General features: G+C 42.1%; 1 protein-coding gene across 4 annotated transcripts in view; it reads left to right on the top strand.

Moving 5' to 3' along the window:
• Positions 1 to 20,673, top strand: part of LOC123745939 (polyamine-transporting ATPase 13A3) — a 193,840-nt gene that overhangs the window by 59,881 nt on the left and 113,286 nt on the right. For all 4 annotated transcript variants that reach the window (XM_069314070.1, XM_069314068.1, XM_069314071.1 and 1 more), the window contains exons 9-13: positions 3,212 to 3,341; positions 10,706 to 10,863; positions 11,861 to 12,049; positions 13,377 to 13,586; positions 19,062 to 19,308. In XM_069314070.1, the coding sequence (XP_069170171.1) occupies positions 3,212 to 3,341; positions 10,706 to 10,863; positions 11,861 to 12,049; positions 13,377 to 13,586; positions 19,062 to 19,308 (934 nt within the window). The remainder of the gene's footprint in view (positions 1 to 3,211; positions 3,342 to 10,705; positions 10,864 to 11,860; positions 12,050 to 13,376; positions 13,587 to 19,061; positions 19,309 to 20,673) is intronic.

Genomic DNA, 20,673 nt, shown 5'->3' on the forward strand with positions numbered 1-20,673 from the left:
GAATGGTTAGGAGGACGAGGGGATGGTGGGGAAGACATAGGGATGGGGGAGGGAGGAAATAGTGAGGAGGACGAGGGTATGGAGGAGTGGGGAATGGTTGGGAGGACGAGGGTATGGAGGAGTGGGGAATGGTTGGGAGGACGAGGGGACGGGTGGAGTGAGGAATGGTTGGGAGGACGAAGGGACGTGGGAGACGGGAATGGTGGGTAGGACTGGGAGACAGGGGGAGGGTTGCTGTTGCTCAGCAATGCACATGTGTTGCTGAGCCACAGCAAAGCGTGGCCGGGTACTGCTAGTATATAAATAAAATTGTAAATGTTCATTTGTTCAAAATCTTTAATCTCCGAAAGTTTTTCACCGATTGCTTTGAAATTTTCACACAACGTTTCATTTGTATCTGAGCGAGTTTATATATACATATTATATAGATGTCACATCTGTGAAGGGGAAAAAACATGTTTTTTTTTAAACTGTGTTTTTCATGTGTTTTTCGTGGGAGGGAAATCATCGAAACCTCTTTACTTTGCTTTGAAATTTTGACACAACGTTGCATTCGATGTTGTTGTTGTTATACATTCAGCTAGTTGGAACAAGTTCTAAGAAGCACGGGCTATGGTGAGCCCGTAACTTACCTGGCACAGGAGCAGGGCAAGTAGCACGGGCTATGGTGAGCCCGTAATGGACTTACCTGGCACAGGAGCGGTGGGTTGTGTGTTGCATTCAAATAGATGCGTGTTTTTATATACCTACTATATTATATGCATGCCACACCTGTGACAGGAAAAAAACATGTTTTTTTGAAAAATAGCGCCATCTGTTGAACATAAGAGCATCACACACTGTAATCACCGAAAGTTCTTCACCGATTGCTCTGAAATTTTGACATAACGTTTCATTCGAATACGCGTGTGTTTTTTTATATAACTAATATATAGCTGCCACACCTGTATCAGGTAAAAATATGTTTTTTTTAAACAGCGCCATCTGTTGCACATAAGAGCAACATACACTATACTAAATATGTTACGATTGTATTTCAATGTTTCCGATTGCATTGATAAATTAATTTTTCATAGATTTCGATTTATTTTCATTTTGATTTAATTATTTTGTGTGACATTGCGTTGGAATTGAGCTGTGTTGTTTACCATACCGTATATTTCGTGAGTATAATTCTTTTTTTTTATTTTTTTCATTGTTTTCATTTAGTTTTTTAACTGTTTTTCTTATATTTCAGTGATGGGAACATCAGATCATTTGATGTTCCAAATTTTTTTATGGAAACATCAGATCATTTGTAAAACATCGGACGAGGAAGTGAAGAATGGTGGAGAGGATGAGGGGACGGGAGTGAGGGATGGTGGGGATGACGAGGGGGCAGGGAAATCAGGGATGGTGGGAATGAGGGGACAGGGGGGAATTGAGAATGTGGGGAGGACAAGGGAATGGGGAATGGTATGGAGGATGAAGGGGCGGGGAAGGGTGGGGGAATGGTTGGGAGGACTGTGTATATATATATATATATATATATATATATATATATATATATATATATATATATATATATATATATATATATATATATATATATATATATATATATATATAATGTCGTACCTAGTAGCCAGAACGCACTTCTCAGCTTACTATGCAAGGCCCGATTTGCCTAATAAGCCAAGTTTTCATGAATTAATTGCTTTTCGACTACCTAACCTAACCTAACTTTTTCGGCTACCTAACCAAACCTAACATATAAAGATAGGTTAGGTTAGGTTAGGTAGGGTTGGTTAGATTTGGTCATATATCTACGTTAATTTTAATTCCAATAAAAGAAAATTGACCTCATACATAATGAAATGGGTAGCTTTATCATTTCATAAGAAAAAAAATAGAGAAAATATATTAATTCAGGGAAACTTGGCTTATTAGGAAAATCGGGCCTTGCATACTAGGCCGAGAAGTGCGTTCTGGCTACTAGGTACGACATATATATATATATATATATATATATATATATATATATATATATATATATATATATATATATATATATATATATATATATATATATATATATGTATATTGTACCTAGTAGCCAGAACGCAATACTCGATCTACTATGCAAGACCCGATTTGCCTAATAAGCCAAGTTTTCTTGAACTTATATATTTTTCTAATTTTTTTCTTATGAAATGATAAAGCTATCCATTTCACTATATATGAGTTAATTTTTGTTAATTTGAGTTAAAACTAACGTAGATATATGACCGAACCTAACCAACCCTACCTAACCTATCTTAACCTAACCTAAACTAACACAACTAAGTAAATAATTTATGTTCTTAATATAATATTATAATAATAACTCAAATATACTAATTGGAAACAATTTATTGAAAATAAAGAAAATCACTCGGCCTATTAGGCAAATCGGGCCTTGCATAGTAGGCTGAGAAGTGCGTTCTGGCTACTAGGTACGACATATATATATATACACACACATATCAAGACCTGGCCAGAATTCAAACCAATGACGCCCAGCCAAACATACACCTAAGCTCCACAACTAAGCAGCCATCGTCGACACTAATGGTTCACTTTGGGTACAGTTTTTCATCAAATTCTTGTCTCAAATATAACTTTGGTGATTACCCAGGATCTCCCCTTGGCAATTACAATTTCAATTTCCCCTTGGCATACAGGCTACTGTAACCTCTTCACCAATGATTGTCTATTGTAGACGATCATTGATGTAGTGGTTAGTACCCTGTACACTACTGGGTGATCCCACACGGCGCTCGTTTGAATCCTGGTCGGGTCAAAAGAGTTTTTTAGTAATATATTTACATATACAGTTCAAAATATATATAATATATGATTTTATGTACTGTATCTTCAATTAAATATATTCTTTATTGTACAATTACTTTAATTATAATAATAATAATAATAATAATTTTTATTTAGGTAAAGGTACATACATAAAGAGATTTTACAAAGTTTGTTGGCTTTATAGATAGAGCTAGTACATACAATGCCTAAAGCCACTATTACGCAAAGCGTTTCGGGCAGTATTGTATTTTGTATTTTATTGTATTTTTTGTATCAATTGTATTGTTTGTATCAATTGTATTTTTGACATATAAATGTTATTGTATTATATTGAATCTTGCATTGAAGTTCAGTGTGATGAGTGTATTACGTCCTGTAGGTTGGTGTCCAGCGAGAGTGTGACACAGTCTTCAACGGGGAGGAACACCGCCACCACCTCCTCTACAGTGGTACTCATGTACTACAGGTGCGGGGGGCCACTCACCTACCAGCATTAGTTATCAGTACAGGTGGGTCATTGGTACAGTTGGGTCATCAGGAGAGGTGAGTCATTAGTGCAGGTGGATGAACAGTACAAGTGGCTCATCAGTGTATGTTAGGATTAAGGTTGTTGTTGTTTTAGATTTAGCTACTCAGAACGAAATGTTCATGTAGCATTGGCTATAGTGAGCCCGTAATAGGATTTAGGTATTTTGTAGGATTAATACTACTTAGGTGCATAATGTTTCGAGCAGATGCTCTTTTGTTTTAAAAGTATTGTAAATAGTAAGTCATGTAGCCTATAATCGCTGTGACGTCATTGTCTGATGTAAATAAATGCCATGTGGTCTAGAAGTGCGTTTCCCTTCCTGGCTAATTATAAAAGTGGCAACGGGGATAACGGATAGGGAGCCCAGCATCCCTGCAAGACGAGGTGAGGAGCATCAGGGAAACAGAGTACGTCATATGGACGGGCTGAAGAATCTACGAACCCTGAAGAACAACGGTGACTTAAGTTCAACCCGTAGTCATGGCTGCTTCATCCCTCATCACAAGGGAACTAACCATTTGATGGTACTAAAATCTCACCAGATCTGTGGTTGAGCCTGTTAGAAGCTAATTTTGAGTACCATGGGATTAAATGTTATGCGAACAAGCAGTCGGTACTCTTAGTTTCATTTGGTACAGCAGTTTATAGTGTCCTAGCTAACTTGTGAGTGCCAGAGCCACCACACACGACGAAGACCTATGAGGACTTGATTACCTGCTTAGTCACTGCATTGCGCAGAGCGCCTTAAGGTGCCCGCTTGTGGGTGCACAGAGCACTATGTGGCGTTGTTAGGTACAGGGAGCGATTCAAAACTCCAGCAGCTACACGGGGATCTCATCCTGTGCCTCAGTACTCCAATAAACAGATGCCATCTTGAAAAAGTATATCGTCAGCATCCGTACTGTCTGTGTGAGCCTCAGTACTAATAGAGCGATCAAGGCTGGTGCATGCAGGAGCAGCTCACAGCACCGCTGCACAGCTAGGGCCACAGCACCACTTAGTAATAATGAATAAATAGGTAACTATAATTATTTTGCATTGATAGTGTCACAGAGGATCCTGACTGTGATTAATACTATGTACAACGTTCATAGAACACAATGTTAGTTATGATATTCACAGCATGAGGTAGAGAGACTCAGCACCCAGCTATTGTTTCCTTCATCTACGCGTTATGAAACAACCTCATGTTCCTTTACAATGTAACCTTGTGGAAATGGATTCATATTCGGGATTTTTGTTATAGGAATGTGGTAATAACAATAGTTTTGTAGGTGTCATAGGTAAATATGTAAAATATAGGCATTGTCTTGCAACATGTCTGCTGGCATCGTGTGCTCGTATCATGTGGCTCCATGCTGTGTTTTGGTTCATGACCATACCCACCAGAACTGCTTATTAGTATGTTATGGTGCATATAAATGTTGATAGTCATATTTAAGATGAGTATATAGTGTAATAACATCAAGAACACTGCTTGGTTGATCTAAGAATATAATATTCGTGTCACTTTTGACCCCATATTTTTTTAGAATAGCGATATTCCACCCATAAGACCCCCTGCCGCACTCAGCTGTAGGCCGCTACACTGACCTTGGATTCTTGTTCTGTGTATATAAACTATCAACACATGATGTTTGTGGTTCATTATTGTACACAAAAATGTAGATAGTTATATATATGTGTATATTGTGTAATAACAACAAAAACAATGTTTGACTGATCTTTGACTATAATACTGTATACGTGTTATCATATATGAGTTCCATAATTTTGAGCATAACGATGTTCCACACACACATGTAACTATATAAATTCCACAAATTACACACTATGGAAAAATTTACTGATTATACTGCAAAAAACTAGATATAAAACCACTCACAGACACTGAAATATTTATGTAAAAATGTATTTGGGGCAGCCTATGCTACACTAAATGTTGGCCGCTAGGCTGACGTTGTTCTTGGTCTGTGTATATAAACTCTCAATGCACGATCTTTGATAAAACACTTTTGATTGATCTTAGAATATAATATAAGTGTCACCATATGTGAGCTCAATAATTTTGAGTATAGCGATATTCCACACATTTAATTATATAAATTCCACAAATTACACACTTTTGAATAATATTACATCAAAACACCAAAAAAGAAACAAATGTGAGACTGAAATAAATTAAAATTTTAAATTTTGCCCCGAGGGGCGAGTTTATTGGGCAGCGCCACTCATCTTGTGAGTGGACACACCGCCATAGAAGCATGTACAACACTCTCCAATAGGAAGAAAACCCGCTGGGTTGTTCATCCTGTCACTTGTACCCAGACACAGCTGGGACTTGCTTAACTGTCTCTAGTGAACAGCTCCTCAAACAAGATTATTAACATCTATCAACCCTTAAAAGCTTACGTTATCTTGCGGGTGCAAAATGGGGAAATCTTTTAAGAACAGTATCAATATTTGACAAATAGTGTTTTCCTAACTCAAACAATGTGGGGTTTATTATTCTACACATATTTCTAATGTCTCTCAGGTGTTCACATTCACGTAGATAGTGGTCAAGGCGGTGTCCATCACTCTCACCACAGACTCTGCAACTTCGCTGACCAACTGTTGTTTCCATTCCATATCTCCAAGGATATTTGTATCCAAGACGGATTCTCGCTATTACTGATTCTCTCTCTCGTCCTCCTCCTCTTCGGCCATAATGACTGGGACTGACAGCTGCAACCATGTTGTACCATCGTATAGCTTCACTGGTTTGTGCTTCTATCCTCCTTTCCTCAGTTACCTTGTCACGGTGATGTTGCCTGATAATACCTCTAATTTGTAGTAGAGTCTTGGGTATGAAGTATTCAATATGGTCTCCTTCAGCACCTTCAGCAGCCAGCACATCTGCTCGTTCATTCCCACATATTCCAACATGGGAGGGGATCCACAGAAACTTGATGACTCTTCCCTGATTGGTAAGTACTCTCACAGCTCTCTTAATTTCAGCGACTATTGCAAGATTTTCTGCCCGATTTTTACTTAGGCTTTGCAGTGCTGCTTTTAAATCGGTGCAAATCACTGCACCATTAGTGTTCCGTTCAAGAAACCTTAACGCCATAACAATGGCAGTTAGCTTGCGTTGAAGAGGCATAGTTCTCAATACGTGCTTTTTCTTCATTTCTGCGCTGGAAAGTATTATCCTTGATTTCCGTGTATGCTGCACCAGCCCTGCCATTGACAGGATTAGATGACCCGTCAGTGTACATTTGAACTAGTTCATCTCCGGCTTCTTTATAAATTTCCTCGAGATACTTGTGCCTCATTTCTTGTGATATCATGTTGGATTTTTTCGTTGCCATTTCATTGATGATGATCTTGCACGAGTCATCCTCCCAGGGAGGTAACCTCTCTACAGGCCGGAGCTCACGGGCTTGCTCAAGCAGGTGAAGCTCTTCGAAGAAGCAGACTGATCTGTGATGCCATTTTTTGCTTCTCCTGTTTCCCCCCTGAAAGTAGCACAGAGCTCAGTTTTTTCTTAGCAATATCATTATAATGGGGATCTCTGACTATTCTAATTGCAAGCTTAGCATTCAGCTCCTGAATTCTGCTTTAAACACTGGGAAGGGACAACTCCTCTCGTAGATTAGACGTTTTGGCAGTCCTTGGAACTCCAAGAATGATTGCCATGGCTTCATTTTGAATGCTTTCAAGCCTTTTCATATCGCTTTGGGAGTAGGTGCACAAACTGGTGCGGCATAGTCTATGACGGAGCGCACAAAGGCTGTGTACATCATTTTAAGCACGGCAATAGAGGCTCCATGTCCATTCCAGGTCATAGCTTTCAGTGCCCTGAGTCAACTTTTGCATGTTCCTATGAGTTGATTGAGTTCCTCTTTCTTTCCCTTGTTAGAGCCGACAGTGACGCCAAGGTACCGATAGTGGTCAACCCATTCAAGTGTTACACCATTAATTTGCAGTTCTTCATTTGCTCTCCGCTTGTGATGGGTGTATGCCTTGTGTTCCTTCCGGAAAATCAATATTTGCAATGGCGTTCATAAGTACATTGAATAGTGTAGGGCTTAAGACTCCGCCTTGGGGGGTCCCGAGTTCCATATTCATTGTTCTGGAGACTGCTCCATTGAAGCAAACCTTGGCTTTCCTTCCTGTGAGGTAGTCTTCAACCCATTTCATGAGTCTCCGCTTGACACCTATGCATGCAAGCTCGTCCAGGATCGCAATCCCCTGTGCTTTGTCGAAGGCTCCTTTGATGTCAACAAATACAGAGTACCTAGTCATGTCATTAGCCAAGTAATTAACTATACAATTTGCTGTGCTCCGTCCTTTAACAAATCCATTGATCCCCTCCTCTAACCTGCCTATTTTGTGCAACAGTCGATTTAGGATGATCCTTTCAAGCATCTTGCAAGTGCATGACACGAGACTGATAGGTCTGTAATTACAAGGGTCATTAGGCTTCGGTATGGGAACAATTATTGCGTGTTTCCATTGTGTGGGCAACACTCCACTTAGGAATGACTTGTTAAACAGGTGGAGTAGTGGATTCCCAGACACTTCACACAGTGCATCGAGTATGTCGTAGGTGACGCCATCTTCACCAGGTGCTGTACTTTTACCCTTTTTCATAGCTCCCTCAGGGCTTGGTGATATGGTTCCATTTGGACTGCTCCCCATAGTTCATTTTCTCAAAGGGGTGGGTCTCTTCGGTCCATGGTTCTTTGGGTCTGGTCACATCAGGTAGGTCTTCTGTTGAGTTCTCGGGGTTTAGCTTTCAGTGCCGTTCACGTTCAGGGTGTGTTCAATATCCTGGCAGATGGGCTTTCTCGCTTCATTCCTCTTTCAACGGAGTGGGTGGTCAATGCCGTTTCCTTCCTTTGGCTTTGTCGGATGTTTGGGCGCCCGGAGGTCGACCTCTTCGCGTCGGTATGGTCCAGGTACGTCTCCCATTTTATGTGACGCTGTTTCCCGTCTGCGAGGCTCTCGCGGTAGATACTTTTCGGCAGGACTGGTCGAGGTTCAGGTTCCTGTACCTCTTCCCCCCGGTACAGCTGTTGCTTCAGGTTCTGGCTCGGCTGGAGTGCTAATGGTGAAGAGTTCTCCTGACTCAATGGTGGCCGGCCCAGGCCTGGTTTCAGGCGCTGCTTGCTCGGTGTCCGAACCCGAGCCCGATCCGTGGCTCTGCTTTTTTCAGCAGGTCGGCTGGTGAGGTACCTCGTTGGTTCGACTTACACCTCCGTTCTATGCGTCTGGTTTTTCTGACGCGTGTGTATCACTATTTCTATGGTGATCAGGTGGCTTCTTTGATGGTATACCACCAACGATCTTCTTCTCAGTGACAGTATGAATTTTTTTTGGTGGGCTTTCCGCCATTTCCTTTCTCTTCGTCAGGTTTCGTTGGTGTTAGACAGGGTTGTTTTGCCCATTCTCTCTTCACTTTTCTTATGGTGGTATCGAATACTGTCGTTTCTTATCGTGCGACGTTGGTAGAGCTGCTTCAGCTTGCGTTCAGAGTGGATATCACTTCTGCTCCATTCCGCAAGCTGTCGCTTGTGTTTTTTCATCTCCGGCTTGTTCATGCGCCGCCTGAGCCTTCTTGGTCTTTGGACCTGGTTCTTTCCTGTCTTTCTTCTCCTTGTTTTGTGGTTGGCCCTTCGGTTCGTGATTGCTTTTGGAAAGCCTTGTTTTTGTTGATTCTGGCCTCTTGGGGTTGGATTGGGGAGCTTCTTGCTCTTCTCCGGCGCCGGGGATTCTGTTCCTTTGGTCCTGAGGATAGTTTTGGGGTCGGTTGGTTGTGGATGCTTGGTTGCTTAAGAGGGGGATGCATCATGTGCTGTGTTTGGTCAATCTGTCCTCTTAAAAAGAACGTCGCTTTTGGCCGTTTGCCAGTATGGCCGAATTTGGACGTAATTTGAAAATGAAAAAAAAAATGAAAATAAATTTGGGATTTTTTTTTCAACAACAGTAAGTTAAGGGTCCTCTGATAGGTTAGGTGGGCAGGAAATTCTCATAAAGTTTCAAAACGTTATGAAAAACGTTAATTTAAAGTGTGCTCTCATAACCTCTGCGCATACGCCGGACGACTCAAATAGAAAACGGAACAGAACGTCACTTTTGTGAGTCGATTTCATTTCAAATTACGTCCAAATTTGGCCATAGCGCGCACACGAGCCAAAAGTGACGTTATTTTTAAGAGGACGGGTTGGTTTGGTGGCGGCTTTACATCACAACCTACAGGCCACTAATTCTGTGTCGGTGGACACGCTCTGGGTTGATTCTGTTTCCAATGGTTCCTTATTCCAGGGCTTGTGTCTCAGGTTGTCCGCAGTGTCATTAAGTCTAGCGAGCGTGGTATCTACCCTCGTGCCCATGATGTTAGGAAATTTGCTGCTCTTGCAGCTGTCTTTGACAATATGTCTTGAGACGATATTCGGGCGTTAGGGTTTTGGAGGTCGAACAGGGTCCTGGTCACCAGGTATTTCGTGATTGTCCCGGGCCCTCTGCGGCTTTTTGCTGCTTTGGGGCACCTGTTGCGCCCATCTGTCTCTTCCTCACATTGAGACCTGCGGTGCTGCCGCCTCCCGGGTAAGTTCCTGTTTTTTCTTTGGGTAGTATGCCTCAGGGAGTCGACGAGGCTTCACACAAAAAAACAGCATTACATGTAATGAAACGCGTTTCTGGGTGTGCCCCTGAGGCTCCTTAACCCCCTCCTTCCCTCCGGTCGGCCGTTTTCATCGTTCATGAACCGGCTGGTTGGTAGCCGGGCTCACCTGACCCAGCTTCCCCTTTCCCCTCAGAGGGGCTAGTTGAATGAAGTGTTGCTTGTTTGTTTTCTTTCTGGGGGAATTCTTTTGCTCATTTTAGGATGTATGTCGCATTTTTCACCAGACTGTGGTCTGTTTTGTTTCACCTACCTTCCAGAGTGCCTTCCCTGGTTGATGGTAAGTATGATGTACTATAAATGTAAAGTGTTCATAGGCCATTGCTCCCTACGCCTCTCTGAGGGAGGCCAGGTTCTAGCTCGTGGTCCCTGGTAGGTGAAAGAACTCTGTGACTGATGACCCCCAACTAATATAACACTATACCAGTTCCTACCCATCCAGTTCCAGTTCCTTCACAGACTTCGACTCACCATCATTTCCCTGACCTTAACACTCCCTCACTTCACAGACCTCACCACTCCCATGTTTTTATATTTATAAACGTCATCTACAAATAATAAAACTTATTCTCATCCTGGTGCATTTCAGTATCATTCTTAGTGCTTTATACTCTGCAATTAAATCACTTAGGCAAACCAACTAACCACGCCAAAAAATTATCCTTTCTCCTCAGGTTTCTACACAACCCGCGGAGAGCTGGTCCGATCCATCCTCTTTCCGAAGCCCATTGATTTTCACTTCTACAAAGACTTCCTGAAGCTATTGGTAGTATTCCTGGTGCTTGGTGTAGCCGCCATGACCTGGAGCTTCTTTATCTGGATCTCAGTTCAGGTCTGTATCCCTCTTTATGACTCTCTCTCTTATGGTTAAAAGGGAGATACATGTGTGATGGTAGGACCTTAGTGGGCACAGGGGCCAAATGAGCGGGAGTGACGTGTATTGGAGTGCAGACCATGGGTGGTATATAAGACCTGCTGGGAGTAAAGGAGGTGTTTCTAGTATAACTGTATTCAATCTGTGACAACAGTTAAAAGTCTGTTAATTGATTCCTAAAAGCAGCCCAAAATGTAACCAAGAACTCCAACAAACCTTCATAGATTCGGGACAAGGTAAAATTTGCTCTAGCTCTTTCATATATCATCATACTGCCATGCAAGTAGTGAAATATTTATCAGCTAACAATATCAGTGTTGCATAGATATTACTAATCTTAAACAGTACCAGCAAAACTCTTCATACACCCAACATTACTATGTGATATAATGTGAAAAAAGTCATCTTTAGAACAGAATCTTATCACTATTTAGAATCTTATCATAAATGTTCCAATATTGTCTAATCATTAAACTAATACAATTTAAACATTCTTAAGCAAGTATCCTAAGTTTACCTAGTGTAGATACTGCTTGCACGTGACTGCAACCTTCTCACCCTGCCTGCTGCATGAGTGTGCATAATAAGCAAATTAGAATGATATTCAGATGATGAGTCACAATAACGTGGCTGAAATATGTTGACCAGACAACACACTACAAAATGAAGGGAAGACGACGTTTCGGTCCGTCCTGGACCATTCTCAAGTCGATTGTGTCGATTCACAATCATTCTCAAGTCGATTCACAATTGACTTGAGAATGGTTCAGGACGGACCGAAACGTCGTCGTCCCTTCATTTTCTAGTTTGTGGTCTGATCAATATATTAAACATTCATTAATTAAACAATCTTGCTTCATACATGTTTAGTTTGACACTTATCATTGCCATTAAATATGAAGTGGAGACGCCATGTTGTCTGGTACTCGGGAATTATAAGTGTCTGCTCTTACAGGCTTCATGGGACGAAGTCCTCTTAAACTCGCTGGACTTGATTACCTTCGTGGTTCCGCCCATCCTGCCCGCTACCATCACAGCCATCAACGTGTGGGCACAACACAGACTCAAGCAGCAAGGCATCTTCTCTCTCTCCTCCAACTACATCTCTCTTGCCGGGTCCATTGACGTCGTTTGCTTCGATAAGGTTAGAGTTACTTGCTTACACATGCATGAAAAACTACTTAAAGCTGATAACCTTAAACAAATCCATATAGATGTGACTATTATAAACACCATGAATATATTGTGTGTTTTGCAAAAAAAAAAGTGAATCGCAAAGTGGAAATACATAATGGACCCAATACCAATAATGTCCGAAAGGCACTTAGTTCAGTAGTCTGTGTACATTTGATAGTGTTTCTAAGAATAGCTTCCCACAGTGCGATCATAATAAAACATTTAAAATAATTAAAGTGATTTGCAATGCATTTTTAAATTTGTACATTTATTTAATTCAAATTATTGGGATAGTAAACCTGATGTACAAGGCCCCCCCCCCCCCTACGGTCAGGGGTGGGCAACACCTCTGGCCTAGAGGGACCAGTTAGGGGGTTGTTTAATTGTATTTTATTTTATTGTGTTTTAACCAAGTAAAATGATCATGAGATTCAGCACTGTAATTTACTGGCAAGACTTTACAACTTTTGGCTGATTCATCTGATATAAAAACAAAAACAAAAAATTTCGAATTATTGTTTACTCCTATTCCTGATTTTAAAAACTTCGACAGAAACTCTGGATAGTTTCCTGTAAGGTAGTCCTTAACATTAGTTTGGGAGGATGGGATATCATTTGCAAGGGAGGTGCCAATAGATGGGAAGAAACTATTGAATTTAATATCAGTGTCACAGGCAGATAGCACACCATTGTGCTATCTGGATAGCACAATGGTGTGCTATCTTATTAAGCCGTGGATTATTTAACCTTTAATTGTGACTTGTTTAGTTAGCATTGGACAGTGGGTATTATAAAGGCTCAGAGTTTTCTGAAGAAATGTTTGTACTACAAGGTTGATGTTCACTATGTTACCTATGTCAGACTCCCAGATGATATTAGCAGCAGCCGCAATACAGTTGCTTATAGAAGTTTCATTGTGCAGCCTAAAGCATATCATTGTATCCAGAGGTGGTTTATTAATGTTGGTTAGAAGAAATGTTTTGTCTATGGTCCTATCAGTGATTATCCCTGAAATAAGTAGAAAGGTTATGTTAGTCCAAATGTGGTCAAGAGTAGAGGCAGTCGTTTCAGTAATTCTAGTAGGTTTGGTAATTAAAGGTCTTTTCTTTCCTATAAACATGTTCTTTTCAAACATGTTTATAGAAGACAATGGTGAAGGCTGCTGTATTATATAGCCATTCTAGTGGATTTAGTAAAGCTTTTGATACTGATCCACATGGAAGCTTGATAAGGAAGTTAAGTTCATATAATATTGGATTGTAGTCCTTATAATTAATCATGTGGTTCATACACAGACAGGAACACTGACTGAGGATGACCTAGCGCTGGCTGGGGTGGTGCCATGTGTTAGGGGTGAATTTGGTGCTCCGGTGGAGGACCTCAAGACTCTGCCGCCAGACCAGCACCTCACCAAGGCTCTGGTCTCCTGCCACTCCCTCCTCGTCATCAATGGAAGGCTCACCGGGTACCCCCTTGATGTCAAAATTTTTACAGGAACTGGCTGGGTATGTTACCATTTAAAATCCAGCTTCTTGGCTTTACAGTATATTGTAGCACTAAATTTGTGTCTTAAAGTGAGATTACTATATTGGAAGGAGTTAAAATTATGCAGATTGTGCATGAGAATCCAATGACTGTGAATATGAGACTTTACCTGAATTTACCAGAATGCCACTAACACTAATGGCCTCGACAACGACAGGAAGCCGATGGCTTGTCAAAGGTCCCCTATTTGCCTTGATAATTTTTTTTTTCAGTTGGATTTTGAAATTCAAGTCTTGACATTTATAGCTTTGATGGGTTGGCAATTCCATGGGTTTATAACCCTGTTGGTGAAAAAGCACCGCCTGTTCTCAGTCCTACATTGTGGCTTGTCGAGCTTGAATCCATTGCTCCTTGTTTGTGTTACATTTGACCTTATGAAGAAATTTTCCGGATCAACATTCACCAAATTGTTCAGAATTGTAAAAGTTTCAATGAGATCTGCTCTGTCATTCCTGGTTTGCAGTGTTAGCCCTGTGGCCCTTAACCATTCATGAAACGAGAGATGATTTAGCTCTGGAATTATTTTTATTGTCCGGTGTTGCACTTTCTACAGCGCAGCTATGTTCTGCAGATGGGTCTCCATGCTTGGATGCAGTAATCCAAATGGGGCCGCACCATAGATTTATACACTTGAATTACTACCTACCTTTTCTTAAAGTCAAAGGTACGCATGATTATTCCAGTGGTTTGGTTAGCTTTTCTGGGGGAGTCCCTTTGGCTCCCCAGAGCTATCCAGGATGACATGAATGTATTAAACCCTGGCATCAGTAAAAGCGAATGGAGTTCTAGGCCTACCAGGGACCACGAGCCAGAACCTAGTCCCCTCAGAAAGGCACGAGGAACAATAGCCTATAGAAACCCCGATGTGGTTGGAAGCATTTTATGTCTGCCATGGACCGGGTCAGGCACCCAGAAAGGTAGGTGTCCCAAAACAAACCCTATCTGGTTAAAATATTACTACTGAAAGCCGAACTGTTGGACAAAACTCCCCAAACGAAAAACGAGCATGACGTTACAACCGTCTTCACAGCTCCCCCCTCCCCGGAAGGGGGATGGGGGATCCCCAGACCCCCGTGCAGGCTATCCACACCTTCAGTTCCCGGCTGATGTGTGACCTGGTGTGTTATGCGACTCTGGCTCCGAATCCTTTCAGTGCTGTGCCTTGTGGTGTGGTCCTGTCTTAGTGGTGGTGTGCGAGCCAGGAGTAGTTTCCACTGTACTTGGGCTGCATGCGTCTAGGGTTATCTTCCCTATTTGCCTTGTAAGTACTTCTCTTGTGGCTTGGGGTTACCATCCACAAATCGGTTGAGGGCTGCTTCCACTGTGGTCTTTTGCTGCTCGGTGATTGCCCGCCCTTGGGGTCAGCTGGGGTGTTCCATGCATCACTGTTTATCTCTGGGTAGGAGGTAGCTTTGTCACTGGTACTGTGCAGCTGTTCTTCACCTGATATTGCCGCCGGCTCTGTTCCACCTGGGTACGTTGTACTCGTATGGAGTTTTTCTTTTGTTTTCGTTTTCTGCCTGGTGGAGGGTCTGCTCTTTGTGTTGTTGCCACTTGTATATATTGTATTCTTGGTGGTCCTCCACTAGGTCCCCGTGTGTGTACACATCCCGGGGGTTCAGCTATTAGTTGTTTGCTTAGTAATTTCGGGTGCTGGTTAGCAGTACTTTGCCTGAGCTTCCCTTAGCATAGCGTATAAGGGCCCTGGGAAAACCCCACTGGAGCTCAGTGGTCCGATGGAAGCGTCCCCTGGGTCCCATCTCAATTCGTGCGAGTTTGAAGGTTGCTCTGTCCCCTTATCTCAGGGTGACAATCACCTGTTTTGCCTCCGTCATGCTGCCTGTTGGATTGATGACACCTTCGACCCAGAGTCCTGCAAGTGGTGTTGCTTGCTTGTTCTCCAGATCACCCAGTCCACTGATATTGATCTTCGGGTGCAGGCAGCTTCGGCGTTGCATGCACATTATAGGTTGTTGCAGCGCGCTAGGTTGGTTGCTCACTCGGATGCCCTGTTTTGGTTATAGGGACCCGGACTTGGGGGTGTTAGTTGCTTCGACCTTTATTTAGTCCGTGCCCCCAGGTCCTTCTCCTGCTGTTGTTCGTCCGGTTTCTCCCTACTCCTCCCTTCGTCCAGCTCCGAAACCCTCACACGTTTCGGAGTCGGGGTGTGGTTTAGTTGGTGGTGAGACAGTTTTGGAGGGATGTCCCTTCCGATGTGACGAGGGAGGCATTCGAGCCCATTCCTCCAGCTGGTGCTTTTGGGTCTGACCAGTGGGCCCCCTTCGATCCAGCTTTTCTGGCAGCTTCTGCCTTTTCTTTTGAGGTGGAGGGTTTGGAGGACGGCTCGGTCCCAGTCCTAATGTGCAGGTCCCCGGAGCGGGGGAGCGGTTGACTTGGGGGGGACTTTGGCCCCGTTTGACCCTGCTTGGGATACCACCCAAGCCTACACCTGTTAAGCCGTCTGTCCACACTTGTTCCTGAGCCAGCTGTGCCCACACCTGTTATGCTGTCTGCCCACACCTGTTCCTGAGCCAACTGTGCCTACACCTGTTCCTGTACCAGCTCTGCCTACACCTGTGGCGGCTGTCTGCCTATACCTGTTGAGCTGTCTGCCCCCACCATTTGGAACTGTCTGCCTACACCTGTTATAGCTGTCTGGCTACAACTGTCAAGATATCGTCCACTGCTACTTCTCTGCTGTTCTACCCAGGTTGTTTCAGTTTCTACATAGCATTTGCTGTCTGGCCACAACTTTTGAAGCTGTCTGTCCCCACTAGTCGATGCCGTCCCTACATGTGCTCTGTGCCTTACACCTACCATGAGGTGTTTCACGCCTGCCTGGCCTCAGTTGATGTACCTGACCATGTATCCAGCCACCACTCTGCTATCTCAGCTAAGTGGAGAGGACCCTCACCTGGCTGCCCTGCCGGCCACTGCGGTTGGGTGGTTGTATCGCTTTCCACCACTGATTGCCAGAGCTGTGGCAGCACCTTTGTCAACAAAGCCTGTGAACATTTGTTGCATGCAGACTTTTGAGGAAAATCCAAGATGTGTGGTCACATAGCTCTGTTAATACTATGTACCCTGCTTGTTGTTATTCCACCACGAAGTCATCTATTGTTGCTCTACGCTTGTCCCCTGTTAGGAGTGATGAGAAGACTCCTAATGGTTTTTGTCACCTTGTCAACCCTACAAGTGTGACCCGTCGTCTTGCACGGAATATTGCCTTCGCCAGCTGCATTTGCCACTTGACAGTGTGTCTACATATAACCACAAGACTCAGGGACTTTAGGAAATTGTGCAGTGACAGTGAAAGTCTTACATCCCGATTCTGATTCAACTTCTGTATAGATGTTAGTTGTAAGTTAATGTGAGAATGAGTTGAGGATGCCGGGTGGAAATGTATAAACTAAACGTTTCCATCTTAATTCCCAGGCTTTTCTCACATCTGTTTTAGTTTTAAGGACATGTGATACGTGTTGCAAGATGGCATGCATGTTCCGCATCCACTGAGACTCCACACACACAGGTTGTGGGGTGTGTGCTCGTGAGGTGCTCATCTCACTGTGTAAGGTTATTGACCTCCATTTATATGGATGGTTGTCCCCTAGAATCTAGCTGTAAAAGGGTCATTAGAATTTGTTTTGACTCGGCTTGACTAGAGGAAAATAGTATAACACTCAACGATGAAAGTTTTGCGTAGGGAAGAAGAGCAAGTTGCCGGATGGAAGTGCACTTGATATCTAATTGACCTTATTTGTTCAGTTTTTTATGTTATCCTGTGTTGGGAAAACGTACAGACTTTGCTATAATGAAATGTGAGAAAAGTTGAGTTACTAAATAGAAAATGTTTCCAGCTTAAGTATTGAAAACACTGAACAGTTACTAATTCTATGATTATTAGGTGTTTATTGACATTGAAAATTTACTTTCAAAATAATTTGATTTATATTAATTTCAGAGAAGTTTAGAGCAGTGCAGTTAATTTAGTAAGATAGAATATCTTTATTTGGAATTTATCTTCCCTTACGCGGTAGAGGGAAGCAATGGTTAGAGTACATGTGTCTGTGTAGATGGGAGCAATCTGTAGCGTATATGTGACTGTGTAGGTGGGAGGAATCAACAGACTATTTACCTGAATTTACCTGAGCCACGAATACTAGTGGCCTCGATGAGGACAGGAAGCCGGCGGCTTGTCAAAGGTCCCCCCATTTTCCCTGATGATCGTTTCTAGCTGTATTTTAAACCCCAGCAGAGTTTTGGTGTTTACGGCTTCGTCGGGTAGGTAGTTCCACGGGGTTTACAACCCTATGGGTGAAAATGCATCTCCTGTTTTCTGCCCTACATTGTGGTTTGTTGAGCTTGAGCCCGTGCTCCTCGTTCGTGTTATATGACCTTTAGAAGAAATTGTCCAGATTGACATCCAAGTTGTTCCGTATTTTAGAGGTTTTGATGAGATCCGCCCTGTCATGCCTGGCCTGCAGTGGTGTTAGCCCGGTGGCCCTCAACCGTTCCTGATGCGAGAGATGACTAAGTTCTGGAATGATTTTTGTTCCCCGGTGTTGCATTTTCTCCAGAGCATCTGTCTTTCTGAAGATGAGGTCTTCATGCTTGGATGCAATAATCCAGATGGGGGCGTACCAGAGACTTGTACAATTGAATGACTACTTTCTTTTCCTTGAAGGTAAAGGTACGCTTGATTATTCCCAAGGTCTGGTTCGCTTGTTTTTTTTTTTTTTACTTCCGCTCCCACTTGTTGTACAACTTGTAGTGAATGATGGATTCTGACTCCAAGGTCCTTTCCTTCATCTATCTCTTGTAAGGTAGTGGTGTCAATTTAGTAGTTGTGACGTGGATTGTTGTGCCCCACATGCAAGGTCTTGCATTTATCGAAATTAAAAAGCATTTGCCAATTATCTGACCATTTGTGGAGTTCCTGTAGATCTCTTTGTAAGGTCTCAATATCACCTTCACTTCCCACTTTACCATAGATCTGAGAACTGCCAGACACAAGGGTAAATACAGTAATAACACAGCACCACAACAGTTTTAGTCTCACAGTAGCAGAGAAGGTAGGGGGGGGGGGGAAGGAGGGGGGTAACTAGCTAGATGTGGGACAGTTCAACCCGAGAGCTCAAATGATTCAGCAACAAACAGTCCAGTCTCATCAGAGAAGCATGAATATGAGGAGGTTTTCCTCTTGGCGGACCAAGCTGAGTGGATATTGAGTAGATTAAATGTATTTATATGAGCACTATCAGGTTCGAAGACAGAGGTGTGTGTGTATCGCTGGCGGAGATTTATGATATGTTTACCTAATTAGCGATAAGTAGGTTGGTGCATTAATGATTCATGCATTCTCAGCGTCAAAATACGAAAGTTTTTAATGTGTGCTCTAGTAAGAGCCATCGTAAAGCAATTTCTCGTGACGGTAGGTGCTGCATGAATCAGTGTGTGTGGTGAACCCCGAATATGGCATGGTGACACCAGTGCTAGTGCAGCCCAAGGCTCAGGAAGGTGTTGACTTGAGTCAGCACGAAGTAGCTATCCTCAAGACCTTCCCGTTTGAGTCACGGGAGCAACGCATGACGGTAGTGACCATGACCAGGAACAACGCGCTCCTCGAGGTCTTCGTGAAAGGAGCGCCGGAGAAGGTCATCTCACTCTGCAACCCCAAGACAGGTGACCGGGTCATTTAAGGCGAAGTAAACGACATGCTCTGCATTGTATGGTGCTCTGTATTGTCTGGTGACATCCTCAGTGTGGTATGGTGTTATGCTCGGTATTGTATGGCTTTTTGTTCCATGCTGTAAGGTGTTATGCTCCTTAGTGTATGGTGTTATGCTTCGTCTTTTTGTCATGTTCCGTATTGTATAGTGTCATGCTCCATAATGTGCGGTGTTACGTTCCACGTTGAATGGTGTTATGCTCTGCATATTATGGTGTTATGCTCAGTATTGTACACTGTTATGGTTTATTTTTTATAATAATAATAATAATAATAATAATGTTTATTCAGGTAAAAGTACATACATACAATATGAGTTACAAACATAATGTTGGATTTCTAGACAGAGCTAGTACATACTATGCCTAAACCACTAATACTTACAGCGTTTCGAGCAAAATGATAACATGATTCTATGCTCCATATAGTATGGTGTCATACTTTTATTGTATTGTGTTATGCTTCATATTGTATTGTGTTATGCTTCATATTGTATTGTGTTATGCTTCGAATTGTATGATGCTATGCTCTGTATTGTATAATGTTACGCTCAATATTGTAAAGTATTATGTTCAATATTGTATGATACTGTGCTCCGTCTTGTATGGTGCTTTGCTCCATATTGTATGATGCTATATTTGGGTATAGTGCAGTGTGTAGTAACATGTCCTGATTATGGTGATGAGTTCATATATATATATATATATATATATATATATATATATATATATATATATATATATATATATATATATATTATATATATATATATATATATATATATATATATATATATATATATATATATATATATATATATATATATATATAATGTGTTATCATTTATTTATTTTTATTTATTTATTTATATATTATACAAGAAGGTACATTGAGTTTGAGAGTACATAGCATTGATGTTTTTACATTTTTGCAAAGTCACTAACATGCATAGCGTTTCGGGCAGGTCCTTAAACTAACAAATAATTTTAAGTAGGTAAATTGTAGCAAAATGTGAAGAATATTAACAGGTACATTGTAAGAAAATGTGAAGAAAATTAATATGTACATTGTAGTAAAATTTGAAGATTATCAACGTATACATTGCCATTTACTCGGGTGATAAAACCAGCGTTGAATGTAATGAAAGGCCATTTTCTGGGTGAACCTCGGAAGCTCTCTGGAGCTATCAGACTGATATTAGCTATATCAGGGGGGTTCAGCCATATGGAGTTTTATGCCTACCAGGAACGAGCCAGAATCTGGTTCCCTCAGAGGCAAAGGGAGCAATGGCCTATGAAAACTCTGCTCTTTGAGAGTAT

Source organism: Procambarus clarkii, chromosome 78 (assembly GCF_040958095.1).
Source record: "Procambarus clarkii isolate CNS0578487 chromosome 78, FALCON_Pclarkii_2.0, whole genome shotgun sequence".
NCBI classification, from domain to species: domain Eukaryota; kingdom Metazoa; phylum Arthropoda; class Malacostraca; order Decapoda; family Cambaridae; genus Procambarus; species Procambarus clarkii.